Source organism: Trichosurus vulpecula, chromosome 5, assembly GCF_011100635.1.
Source record: "Trichosurus vulpecula isolate mTriVul1 chromosome 5, mTriVul1.pri, whole genome shotgun sequence".
NCBI lineage: Eukaryota > Metazoa > Chordata > Mammalia > Diprotodontia > Phalangeridae > Trichosurus > Trichosurus vulpecula.
Window position 1 is genome coordinate 71789334 of NC_050577.1, and position 12225 is coordinate 71801558.

The 12225-nt window shown below is 35.8% G+C and overlaps 1 protein-coding gene across 2 annotated transcripts in view; it reads right to left on the reverse strand.

The window, feature by feature from the left end:
- The window catches only part of ITGB1 (integrin subunit beta 1), a 54823-nt gene that overhangs the window by 11336 nt on the left and 31262 nt on the right, over positions 1 to 12225 (reverse strand). For both annotated transcript variants that reach the window (XM_036759000.1, XM_036758999.1), the window contains exons 4-14: positions 11235 to 11457; positions 10216 to 10386; positions 8455 to 8693; positions 6602 to 6757; positions 5080 to 5175; positions 4641 to 4730; positions 3606 to 3746; positions 3310 to 3512; positions 1485 to 1723; positions 1078 to 1300; positions 271 to 503 (exon numbers count right to left, since the gene is read on the reverse strand). In XM_036759000.1, coding sequence (XP_036614895.1) covers positions 271 to 503; positions 1078 to 1300; positions 1485 to 1723; positions 3310 to 3512; positions 3606 to 3746; positions 4641 to 4730; positions 5080 to 5175; positions 6602 to 6757; positions 8455 to 8693; positions 10216 to 10386; positions 11235 to 11457 — 2014 coding nt within the window. The remainder of the gene's footprint in view (positions 1 to 270; positions 504 to 1077; positions 1301 to 1484; positions 1724 to 3309; positions 3513 to 3605; positions 3747 to 4640; positions 4731 to 5079; positions 5176 to 6601; positions 6758 to 8454; positions 8694 to 10215; positions 10387 to 11234; positions 11458 to 12225) is intronic.

Genomic DNA, 12225 nt, shown 5'->3' on the forward strand with positions numbered 1-12225 from the left:
TCTTTCTGGTAAGTCAGGGTCAAATTTTTGTCTAAATATATTTTATATAAGATTTCCTTTTCCTACTTAAGCTGCAATATTAAGTTTTGTTATTTTGTAAATTAACTATAATTTACTTCAAACTGTACATTTTTCAACAAATTCTTACAAATACTCTTCAAGCTAGATTTTGGAAACCTTTTCTGAATACTGAGAAATTTGATAACAGACAAATATGAATGAAAAATGAGAAGCAATCAAGAGGACCTTCTGAAACCACAAGATCCATACCTGGCGTCTCCACTACATGAACAACAACTTCATTATTTCCATTGACCGAATAGGTAAAATAGAACCAGCAGTCATCAACATCCTTCTCCTTACAGTGGGACAGGGCCTCCCGCTGCCCAGGCTGGGGTAAGTCTTCTCGACTTTTTACTTTGGTCATGTTGAAGTATGAACAATCTTTTGCACATGTATCCTTTTTTTCTCCTTTTTCAAAAGCTCTGCACTGAACGCATTCTCTGTGAAGACACAAATTAGTAACATTTTAAATATGTTTGAAATAATTTCTCAAATGTGTAAAACAATAATTAATAATTAATTTAAAATTTCTGAATTTTAAAAATAGTATCTTAATTAGAAAAGAAACATTAACATAGGTAGGCACTACAATGTCCATAGGTAAGTTCTTTGACCAGCAAAGCAACATTTGTCTAAAAGGGAGCCAATGATGCACTTTTAAAAGGGAAGCATGGGTTATATAGCTGCTAGATTGTTGGCAGATATGGTCTCCTGGCTCTATCTTAAAAGTTAGTTTTTAGCTTATGTGTATAAGTAAAGAGTTAAACTCAACTTATGTAGCTGCTTTGATTGAATGGGAAATGGAATCAAAATGTTGCATTGTTATTCTGTTACTTTACATTTAAATTAGAGGGAAATAACTTAAGAAGAATACTTTAAACATTCTAGATTGATCTTCTACAGGATTTAGCCATACTTATAACTTTATACCTTTTATTCCAAGTGATAAGAATGAGGCCGGCTTAGCGTGTGACAGAATCCATGGAGAGCTAACAGTTATTAAGAAACACTCACTTGTGTTCAGCACAGACACCAAGGCAAGTCTGACACATCTCACAAGTTGCCCCTTGGAATTTAGAATCGGTGCATTTACAGGAGCCACATACGCATACTCCTCGGCCATTGCAGATCTGCCCATTTGATGCCATACATGAAGATGTATCCAAAGAACAATCACAGGCACTGCCAGTGTAATTGGGGTTACACTCACACACTCGACACTTGCAAACACCATTTCCTGCAATTCAAAATTTGATATTTCACATGACAATATTATAATTGCGTAAGCACCTTAAAAATCTCTATCCATGCCACCGTACAGAGATAAAGTATTTACCAATGCAGAGAGCTACATGTATTCTGGAGAACCTACCACTTCTTCACCAAGTTAAAGGCTGCACAATTTCAGAACTCATTCTTACCTCCACAAATTAATCCGTTGGATCTATCACAGTTGAAATTGTCACATTCACAGAATTTGCCAGAATAAATTTCATTTGTATTATCCCTCTTCCTACAAACACACTGTCCACAGACACATTCTCCATTATTGCTGCAAATTTCAGAACTATTTTCTTTCCTGCAGTAAGCATCCATATCTTCACTATTTACTTCATCTGTGCTACATTCACAATGCCTACCGACACGTCCCTCGTTGCACCTAAAGGGAGGGCAATTATCAATGATTAAACTCTATGAAATAAAAAAATTTATTAAGAATGTATCATGTAGAAGTCCTGATGACAGTGGAAATTATACTGGTGGGAACTAACACTAAGAGTAGTTTTAGATAACAAAGATTCTCTCTACATTTAGACCAGCCTTATAAATCAACATGGGTCTTTGCTCCTGGTCCTGAAAGAAATCAAACTTAGAATCTATCAGCATTTCAAACTCAGACTGAAAACACAATCAAGCAATGTATATTTTCAGGCCACTGAAGCTCAAAGTCATTGAAAGTTTTGATTATAATGCAGAAGTAAGCATGAAAATGAAAAAGTAAAATTTCCAAGTAAGATAATGTTATGTCTAAGTGACTACCTGCTATTAATGGTAAGTAATATTATTACAATAAATAATAAATTATAATACCTACAGGTCACTGGAAATAAGATGCCTTATTTCTGAAAATTCAAAGTATATTTAATTTAATCAAGATTACAAAAGATAGTATAGACTGTAAAAAAGTGACTTTTTCTTTCTTGTTTTCTTCAACTTATATTTGTAGTTTAGAATCAAACTGATGTCCTTCCCACACACTATGATCTAGTCAAACAGGTCTTCTCCCTGTTCCTCACACACCATACTCCATCTATATTTCATGCCTTTGTACTGAAGGATCCCTATGCCTGTGTTGCTCTCCCTCCTCCCCTCTGTCTCCCCGAGACTGTCTTCCTTCAAGAGCAGTTAAAGCATCCCCATCTATGTGAAGCTTTTTCTCATCTTCCTGACAGCTAGTGGTGCTCTTCCCCCCTAACTACTCTGTATACTCTTTATTTTCTTATCTGTGTACTTGTAGTTTTCCCCAACAGAATGTATAAGATCTTTATGAGTGGGGATTATTGCATTCATTGTATTTGTATTCTCCTGCACCTAACACAGTGTCTGGCACCTATCAGGCACTTAGTAAATGCTTGCTGATTTATTGATGCTTCCTACTTCTAATGTTTTAAGGATAAAGACTGATTTCAGAATATGTTCCTTTTCCTAAGAGTTTTGCTTTTTAATTTGAAAAACACCTAACAAGCTTAAAAATGAAATTGAAAAGAAAATTATTACTTCTTTTTCATTAGTATAAGTATATACATACATATTTGACTTCAAAAATTCAACTTGTTATTTTATAAGAAAATGCTAATTTCTACCCCAAAATAAATCTTCAGTTTCTCTCACAGCTGTTTGTTTTGAATGAAATGCAATGCTTTAAAAAGCTGGAAAAGAAATAAAAAATTTAATATATAGTTTTACTGTTTAATAGGTTTCTATGTAATAGTATTTCCTCCTGCTAATTAAACCATTTGTTGTTACTGTTGGGTTTTCTTTATATGCTTTGGAAATAGGCAAAAAGAGGGCTATTAAAGTTTTATGAATAATTTGACAAACAAATTCAGTTCAACAAGCACTTATTATGCACCAATTACATGCAAAGTACCAGAGATGCAAAGAAAAAATGAAAGATTCCTTGCCTCTCAAGACACATGCCTGCCTCCCCGACCAGCACCACTCCCAGACCAGGCCTCTGCTTACCGGCAGGCCCCGCATTCAAATGTTCCATTTCCTTCATGGCACTCTGGACTATTTGGAAGGCCTGCACTCTGGCACTCACATTCACAGATAAACTGGAGAGTAATTTCTACTTCTTCAGTGAAACCCAGAGGCTTAATTTTGATGATGCGGTCCGTGTCTTTCTTAGGACATTTGGTGGAAGTTATACTAATCTCGAACTGAACCTATAAGGTAAGGAATGAATAGCTACATCACTGCTATGTGTCCACATTCTCACCTACCCAACACCCGACCTTAAATAAGTGATTCTCACCCACCTCATCACCAATGGAAATATTAGAACATTTTCTTCCATTTTCTCCTGTTCCATTCACTCCATTCTTGCAGTAAGATTTGTAATTTATTGTTACTCCCTCTGGCAACTTGCTGTTTTCCAAAATGACTTCTGAAGATAGGGACTAAAGTAAAGATGAATTTTAGTCTCCCCGCAAAAGAATTCTAATTTATTAAAAATCTAAAATTAAATATTAAAAGTATTAATATTAAATTAATTAGTATTAAAATTAAATACTTTTAATGTTAAATTAAAATAAAAATCTAAAAATTAAATTCAGTGGACTTTGGTTTGGAAAAAAAAAATCTCTTCCATAAATTATTTCAAAATCCAACTGGACAGTATTTCTTCAAAGAGTATATTTCTATTTTATTGTTGTTTTTTGTCAATGATTATAAATTAACAAATATTTGTTAAGCATCCATGTTTATTATGTCCTTGAAAACATGGCTAACTAGGATGTGAAACAGAACCATAAAAGGAGAAAATTATTTTTCTTCTACTTTGAAGCAACCTTCTTCCAAAGGCAACAACAAAAGGTACAGGTGAGACATAAACAATGATTCTTGGAAACAGGAAGCTCTGTCCTCTGTAAACAGCAAAGCAGAAATGAACAAAGATCCCTTCCACGGTCTCCATTCAACGGAAACAGGAAATAAATTCTGTCTCAAGTTGAAGGCAAGTATCCTCTGGGGTGAAACTAGAACATGAACTAAAGCTGTGTTTTCTAGTACTGGATTGATAGCAACAAGACCAATCTTTAAATAATCAGATTTTTTTTGGTGATGACTCTAAACAAGACACTTTTGTCCAATTTTTTTGCGAGTTAGGCTAAGAAAATGCCAATATAGCCCAGGAGACTACATTTTTACCCCCCAGGATTTGACCTACACAGCTTCTCAATTTTCCATACTGTCTATATAGGCTTGCTAACTTATACACAGGAGATGAGTGAAGCAACTTTTTTTAAAGGACTACTGTAAATGGCTATGAAAACAAATTCATTTCAATTACTTACATTGTATGCATCAATGATCAACTGAATTACATTGCTGGAATTTGCAGACAACGTTCCTACTGCTGACTTGGGGATCAAATTCTTTAGTTCCTTAACAGAGACAATGTAAAATATAAAACACATGTAAAGCATAAACACATTCATAATACCACCATGTACTAAAAATATCTAACATCTGTTTTGAATATATATTAAATTTTGGAATACTAAATGCCAGGGTGAATTAACTCAGATGACTAGCCTAAATATTTGAGAGCCAGACACAAAGAATTTTTGAAAAGGTGATTAAGACACAACCAGCAACTTTACCCAGTTTGCCCTGAGAGTACTTTCCTACAGTTTAATTTACAGTTCTTTTTGCTTGTTCATTAAACAATAAAAATCTATGCATATATACCTTGCTTTAACTTATATAAAGCAAACATAACTATATATTTACCTTGTAAACAGCCTGAAATTCTTCTGTAACTGCAAAAATTGTCTGAATGTTATTTTCACTGAGTTTTTGGACAAGGTGAGCAATAGAAGGATAATCCTAGAAAGTAAAGGATCAGTATTTGGTTAATGTGTAACTATAATCTACTAATCCATATAGGTTTTCCAGTAATTTTAGAAAGTAAGAAATTATTGATATGATAAAGTATGTAAGGTATCAGATTAATATAGGTAGTTCTATAAAATTCTCTACTTTAGTGTGTAATCCAAAGTATCAGAAATATAACATGTGCTAGTGAAGACTGGATGATCTCTAGCATCCTGCCCAACTCAAATACTCTATGAGTTTTAGGCGCACTCTAAAATTCACAACTTTTATATCAATTTGCATTGGGTGGGAGAGTACCTTTCCACTAAATTCCTGCTTCAAAGCTTTATTGTTGTGTGTAATTAATCCTGGATTCTCAAAGGCTAAATTCCAATGGAGTAAAAGCTCTAGCAAGGCTCATATTAAACCAGCAAGGTTTTGAGATTAGACTTTGCAGCCAAATGAATGCCATTCATTTCAAGACTAACCCATGTAAGTATAGAGAAGGACATCAGTACAAGGTTGGCTACTAGGCTGTTTTGGCCACAGTAACTTATAGGTACAGAGTAGTTGTGATCTATGTCAATGAAGGGAATAGCCCTACCAAAGAAAAATAACAGATCCTCTGAAATACTGATGAGAGATAATTATAGCATTCTTTTGATTCTTCAGAAGAAGCATTTCTCCCATGAATGGAAGGCTTTAGGGAGTATAAAACATTAATTGCTGAGAAATATATTCAGAGGAACTATCTAAAAAAAATGAATGGCTATATAATGGACCAATGCTTGAGGCATCTCATTTCACATGGCCATATCAGAAAAACATATATCTTTTTAACAGCTGCTCCATATCACATGAAAAGTTAATAGTGGAGAAGCTAATTCTGAGGAGGCTATGCCAACCTCAAAGTAATGAATGACTCACAGTATGCAGAAACAAGGAGAGGTACATGAAAAACTCAAATGATCCATTAAAAATATGGACAAAAACTTCACCTCTTAAAGGTGATCCAAAGATTAAGAGAAATTAGAAGAAACAAAAAAATTCTTGAGCTATCAGTCTTAAATAGGAACTAGCAAAATCAAAGAAAGAGAAGGTGAAAGTATAATATGAATTCATGTTGAAGTAAAACATTGTCCAAAATAATTAGCAAGCTCTGGACTGATATGAGAAAGGAAAAGGAAAATCTTGTCTATTTTAATCCACGTGACAGTGGTCTACATGTGACTAAATAAAAGTGGAGAAGGAGCAGCAAGCATCTTCTTTACTTAAGCCCAGCATCACTGTCTGGCCAATGTGGATACAAAGCCATGTGTTCAAAAACACATGGCTATGGGTTAAGCTTCATACCTACAAAAATAATACAATCCCAAACCCCCAAACACTCTTTAATGGAGCGTCAACAAATTTAATAGGGAAGGAATTAAGCACTCACATAATAATGGCTCATTGTGTACACATTATTTTCTAGGTGACATTGTCCATCATTTGGTAGAACAATTCCACCGAGTTTACCATCTCCAGCAAAGTGAAACCCAGCATCGGTGGAAAAAACCAACAGGCGTGTAACATTTCTCCAGCCAATTAATGACTTTGAAAGAAAAAAAGGGATGTTAAAGACAAAACAAAAAGTAGCCCAACACACATTTTTAAACTTTCGATTCTTTTAGCTTCTTTTTCATCTCTATGGAACCCTTTCCCTATCATTTCTTGGTGCCTTTCCTATCCTTTAATATCTAAAAGATGATCAACAAGAATTCTCTCTTTACCCCACTAACCCTGTAACAATTTTCTTCATCCCTGATTGTGAATGATACAGAGCCTTCAGTTCATCAGGCCTCGTGTCTCCCTCAAACCATAAGTCACGTTTCTTCCTCTGCCTAAACTGCCACCGCCTTACACTCTTCTCTTGAGAGCCTGTAATTCAAACGCTACATTTTCTAGGAACCTTTTCTCAATGAACTATGTATGTTCTAACCTACCGGAGTAATTACTGATTCAGAGCTTCTTCAGAGCCTGGTTTATTCCACTCATACACTTTTCCTGATCTGCTGAATAAATCTGTCTTGCCTTATTTCCTAATTAGAAAGTCAAAGTATGAGTTCCTTGCAGATGAAGACAGCTCCTATTTAGGGATTCTTTAACTCTCCTACGCCTAGGGGTTGAGGGAAGTAGATAACAGACAGCACAGTCCTTTAGGAAAGGAGCAGGAGATGGGAACACAGTCACTGCTGTGGATTAAAGAATTGACTTAATAACTTCTGAGGTAAGTGCTCTCCCAGTTTTAGCTTTGCAACTGTAGTATTTTTGCATCAGTCACCCCAAAAGAGACTGACATTAAAGAGTCCCCCTTGGAAATACAAAGACTCATGAATGGGGTCACCAGGAATGGAGTTCTATTTTAATGAAATGTTAACACTATAGCTGACTGAAAACAGGAAGGGGCACACAGTAGGCTCCTAGAGGAGACAGTATATAGAGGGTAGGAATGGGGAAAAAGGGAAGAAAAGGGAAATGTATTAAAGGTAAACTTCATCTATTTCAAAACTGTGCCTAGCATCAACTCTGACTCTGTTGCGAATCCCTTGCCCAACATATGCCCCAAGTGCTCAGTGTTTTGTAGTACCTCTGTGAACATCTCTAAGTACATGCTGGCTGAAAAACCCATCTTCTAGACTAAATTCTATTTTAAAGCTAAACCATACAGTTTATTAGAAAACACATTACTAAATACACAAACAGGCACACACATAGCATGAAAAAAAGATTAAAATAAGATTTTATTGATTTACTAAGACAACAGGTACAAAGTGTTATTTTGTACCTTGATTCCTCTCACAGCGCATAAAAAAAATTAAAAATTAATCTTAGGGATTAAGTCCCAAAGCTTTTGTTCTTCCACAGCTCCTTTGATGACACAAAGCCAGAAAAGAAAGAGCACCACAATATCAGGACACCTGGGCCAATACTTTTTTTTTAAGAAGGAGGGGTGGGGAGAGGACACAAGTCAAGAATCAGGATTTCTGGCTGGGTTCCACTATTGTTTCAAAATTACTGAAAAACAGATTTTTGAAACTCTATGTAATGAGGACTTCAAACTTTCTCTCCTCCTCTAAGTGGAATTATAATAACCATTGTAATTATTACTATAATAATGCTTTTCTCACATAGTACCAGTATGACATTAAACTCTACAACTCTGGAAGGCTAAAGTATGATATGGATATATGCTTATTATTTTTGACTGATAATGGGGTTGTAACTAATTGTAAAGAATTAAGTACTTACTCCACAAACTGCAACCTGCATGATTGCATCAAATCCCCCTTCTGGAGAATCCAAATTGCCAGAAATGTGCTGTTTTCCTACAAGCTCATTAAACACTTCCCCTTTATCTGTAAGACTGAGCACATTTTTGTAGCTAAATGGACTGGTGCAGTTTTGATCGCCTGTGCAAGGGTTCCTGAGTTTAGCTGGTGTTGTACTAATATATGGCATCACAGTTTTCTCCACGAAGGAACCAAATCCTATTGGAAAAATGATAATTTGTAGGTTTAAAACTTAAAATTACCAGTAATAACTTGTTATATTCAAGTCAACATTTCCATGTCATACTTAAAAAACAAAAAACCTTTGTCTTCCTAGCATACTGGCTGAGAAATGGGTTTTTGCACTTAAATTCCAATACAGGTATTGTAATGGCAATTAAGGTAGGACTTTTTTTTACTGTTTTCTCTTCTGGAGCACTTAGGTAATCAAGTGCCTTTGATAAGTCTGGCCTTTGTTTCTTTGATAACCTGCTTATGTCAAGGGAAGGCCTAGTTCACATAGATTTGAGTCCCATGGTTATGATGCCCTTTGACCCTGAGAAGGGTATATATCCTGGGAGGTTAGCATTTTGCTTTGGGGCTCTCACTCACTGGAAGAGTGTCCTGTGATTTGACCAGACAAGACTCTGGGGAGGCACTGTTAAGGAGCCTTCCGGCTTTGAAAACCCAAATGTTGGTGCCTCTCTTTCTGGTAACTGTGTAATTCCTTGGTCAGATAGCTGGAGGCCTGTCTATTGATAACTGTATGTGTTTGCTCTGTTTATATTGCCTCTGTTTGTAATTTCTGTTTGTATTTGCTCTGAAGTTCAGGGTGCTGGCTTTTCCCCCTGAACTAAATGAATGGTATATGTATGTTTAATTAAAGTGAGATTGTTAACCCCTTAAAGTTGATTTCCTTAGAAAAGCAGATCAAAGAACCTGTGCTAGAAGCCTTCCTGTGTGCTGGAGTTGTTAGACTTTCACCCCACAGCAGCTGCTAGCAACACTGTTGTTACAGGTATGCCTGATGTTCTGAGACTAAACACTCTGAAAAGACAACTCAAGAAAACCTGGGAAATTCTATCTTCTCATCACAAAGAGCTTAGTTTAGATCTTGCGTGCATCAATAATGCTTGTTACACGAATAAACGCAAAAAATGGATAGCTAGTTCTAAATTTTCTCAGCTTAGCTTCCCATTCCCAACCCATCAGTTTTAAGTAAGAAAAAAATTTGGGAAGACTAGTGTTTCCTCAATAGATTAAAAAAAGAGGGGGGGGGTAGGGGAGGGAGGGAGAGAGAGGGGGGACAGACAGGGGGAGGGGGGAGAGTGAGAGAGAGAGAGAGTGCGTGCTAGTCTTTTTAAACAACTACTATAAGATTTCTAAAAGTTATACGGTAATTTCAACATATAGTCCTTGGCGCTCCAGTAGTACATACAGGAGGTTAAGAACTTGAGGAAGGCATGAAATGAGATGTATATGTGTGAAATGGAAAATATGGACAAATCAGAAATGAGATTGCTGTGAAATGGAAGTCTAGGTCTGAAATGAGTTTGGTGACTGGTAGATAACAATTTTGAGTGCTAAAAGAGACATGGCAAAGGGGATTCTGATTTTGTCTTGGGAAAAGAAAACATTTATTTGCTTATTTTTGAGATTTTGTAACTGCTAAGAAAAGACGCATGTTTTCTATGTGGTGGAATTAAAATAAAATCCATTTGTATCTTTCTAACACTCTTACCAATTCGAAAATCTGAAGTGATTCTCTTCATTTCATACATTAGATCTGTTCCAAGACTCTTCACATTCTCCAAGTCATCTTTCATGGAATAAGAGAGATCCATAAGATAATAGAGGTCAATAGGATAGTCTTCAGCTCTCTTGAATTTTAATGCAAATGTCTGTGGTTCTCCTAATAAGGCAGATGTTAGAAAAAGAAATCAAATTAAGTTACTAGAAGCCCAAAGTATACCAATATGAAAACTATTTGATCAACATTACATTCACTTCATATCTAATATATTACTATTTCTATAGAAAGCTTATATGGTTTTAATACCGTTACTGACTAATGCAGATATTAAAATAGGCATTCTTTGACAGTACAGAAAGTAGTATTATAACAAAATAATAGATGCAAGTGTTAACTCTATGTCATTTTAGTTCCTAAAAATGTCTCTATTTTCTTGCTGTCATGTTTTACGTAGCAACACGCTGTTTAGAAAACATGTCTAAAATAGTGACTCTGACAGGACATTAAGTTCTTATTAACCATAAGCTTCCTGAGGGAAAGACCAATTCACTCATTTTATATCGTTCCTGTAATGTCTACATCTCACTATGGTATGAAGATGGCCCCAGGTTTTTTCTGAAAGCTTACCAGCACAGCACAAGCTCCGACAGGTGCAATAAACTAATTTAGTTAATGACAACATTTCTGGTCACAGTAACTCCTAAAACTATCTACTAGAGGCATGGTGGTGGGGCTGTGCCTAAAGAAGAGGTGATCTATTTCACTGGAGCATAAGCACCAGCATACACACTGATGAAATAAAGAGTTTTTCTGAAGTATTAAATTAAGGAACTACTGATATCTCTTTACTGAATCTGCTAAAAATGAGTTAATCCCTAAAATTCCATATGTTCTTGGTCCACAAGAGAACGCCAACTCGATTTACAAAGATCTGTTCTCAGTAGCACCTGTGAAACTGGGATCACAACGAGAGTCATGATGACTCTGACCTCATTTGGCTCACGTACCCGAGCGTAGCTTCAAGGTCAGTTGCTGTGGCTGGATCTGCGTAATATCTTCAGGCTGGAGTTTTTCTGCTGTGCCTTTACTGCGATTTGTCACGTTTTTATTTTTCCGGATATCTTTGTCGCCTCGAGGATTTTCTATGTCCTGCGGTCGGCAGCCTTTCTTTTCTAATGCTTCTAAATCATCGCACCGGGCAGAGGTAGGCATTCCCTCTTGTAAAAATGACTAAATCACGTATAAATATGAATGAGAAATTATGGCACAAATAATCACAAGTGGCAATATTGTTCATTACACAAAAGATTCAACACAAGATATTTACTTAATTTTCTGGCTTTTAAAGAAGCTTCCCCTGCCCAGATATGAGCGCTTGTACTTTAGAAAACCTTGGGAAATCTTGGGTGAACTAGGAGTTAAGTAAGCAAAACCAAGAGAATATACACAACCACAATATTTTAAAGAAAAGCAAGAGGAAAAGACATCAGAAAAATGTTCAATTGGGTGTGGAGGATTACTGGGAAATGACAACAGTATTTAAAAAAAAAATCAGTAAGACTTTTTTTTTCCTAAAAAAAGAAAAAAAAACTATTTATTCCATAGGAAGTTATGTTTTTAATAATCCTATCCTCATTCTCTTATTTTTCTAGGAATAAAGAACCTAAATAAATCTTAAGATTCATTGCTTCCTAATATCTAACAATTCAATGGGGCAGCTAGAGGCACAGTAGAAAGAATGCTGGGCCTGAAGTTAAGAAGAGCTGAGTTCAAATCTGGCCTCAGATATTTATTAGCTGTGTGACTCTGGACAAGTCACTCAACCTGTTTACCTCAGTTTCCTCACCTGTAAAATGGGGATAATAACAGCACCTTGCCTCCCAAGGGTTTTGACAGGATCAAATGAGAGTAAGTGTAAAGCACTTAGGCACAGTGCCTGGTACATAGTAAGTACTATATAAATGGTAGCTATAATTATCATTATCAATTAATAGTGTT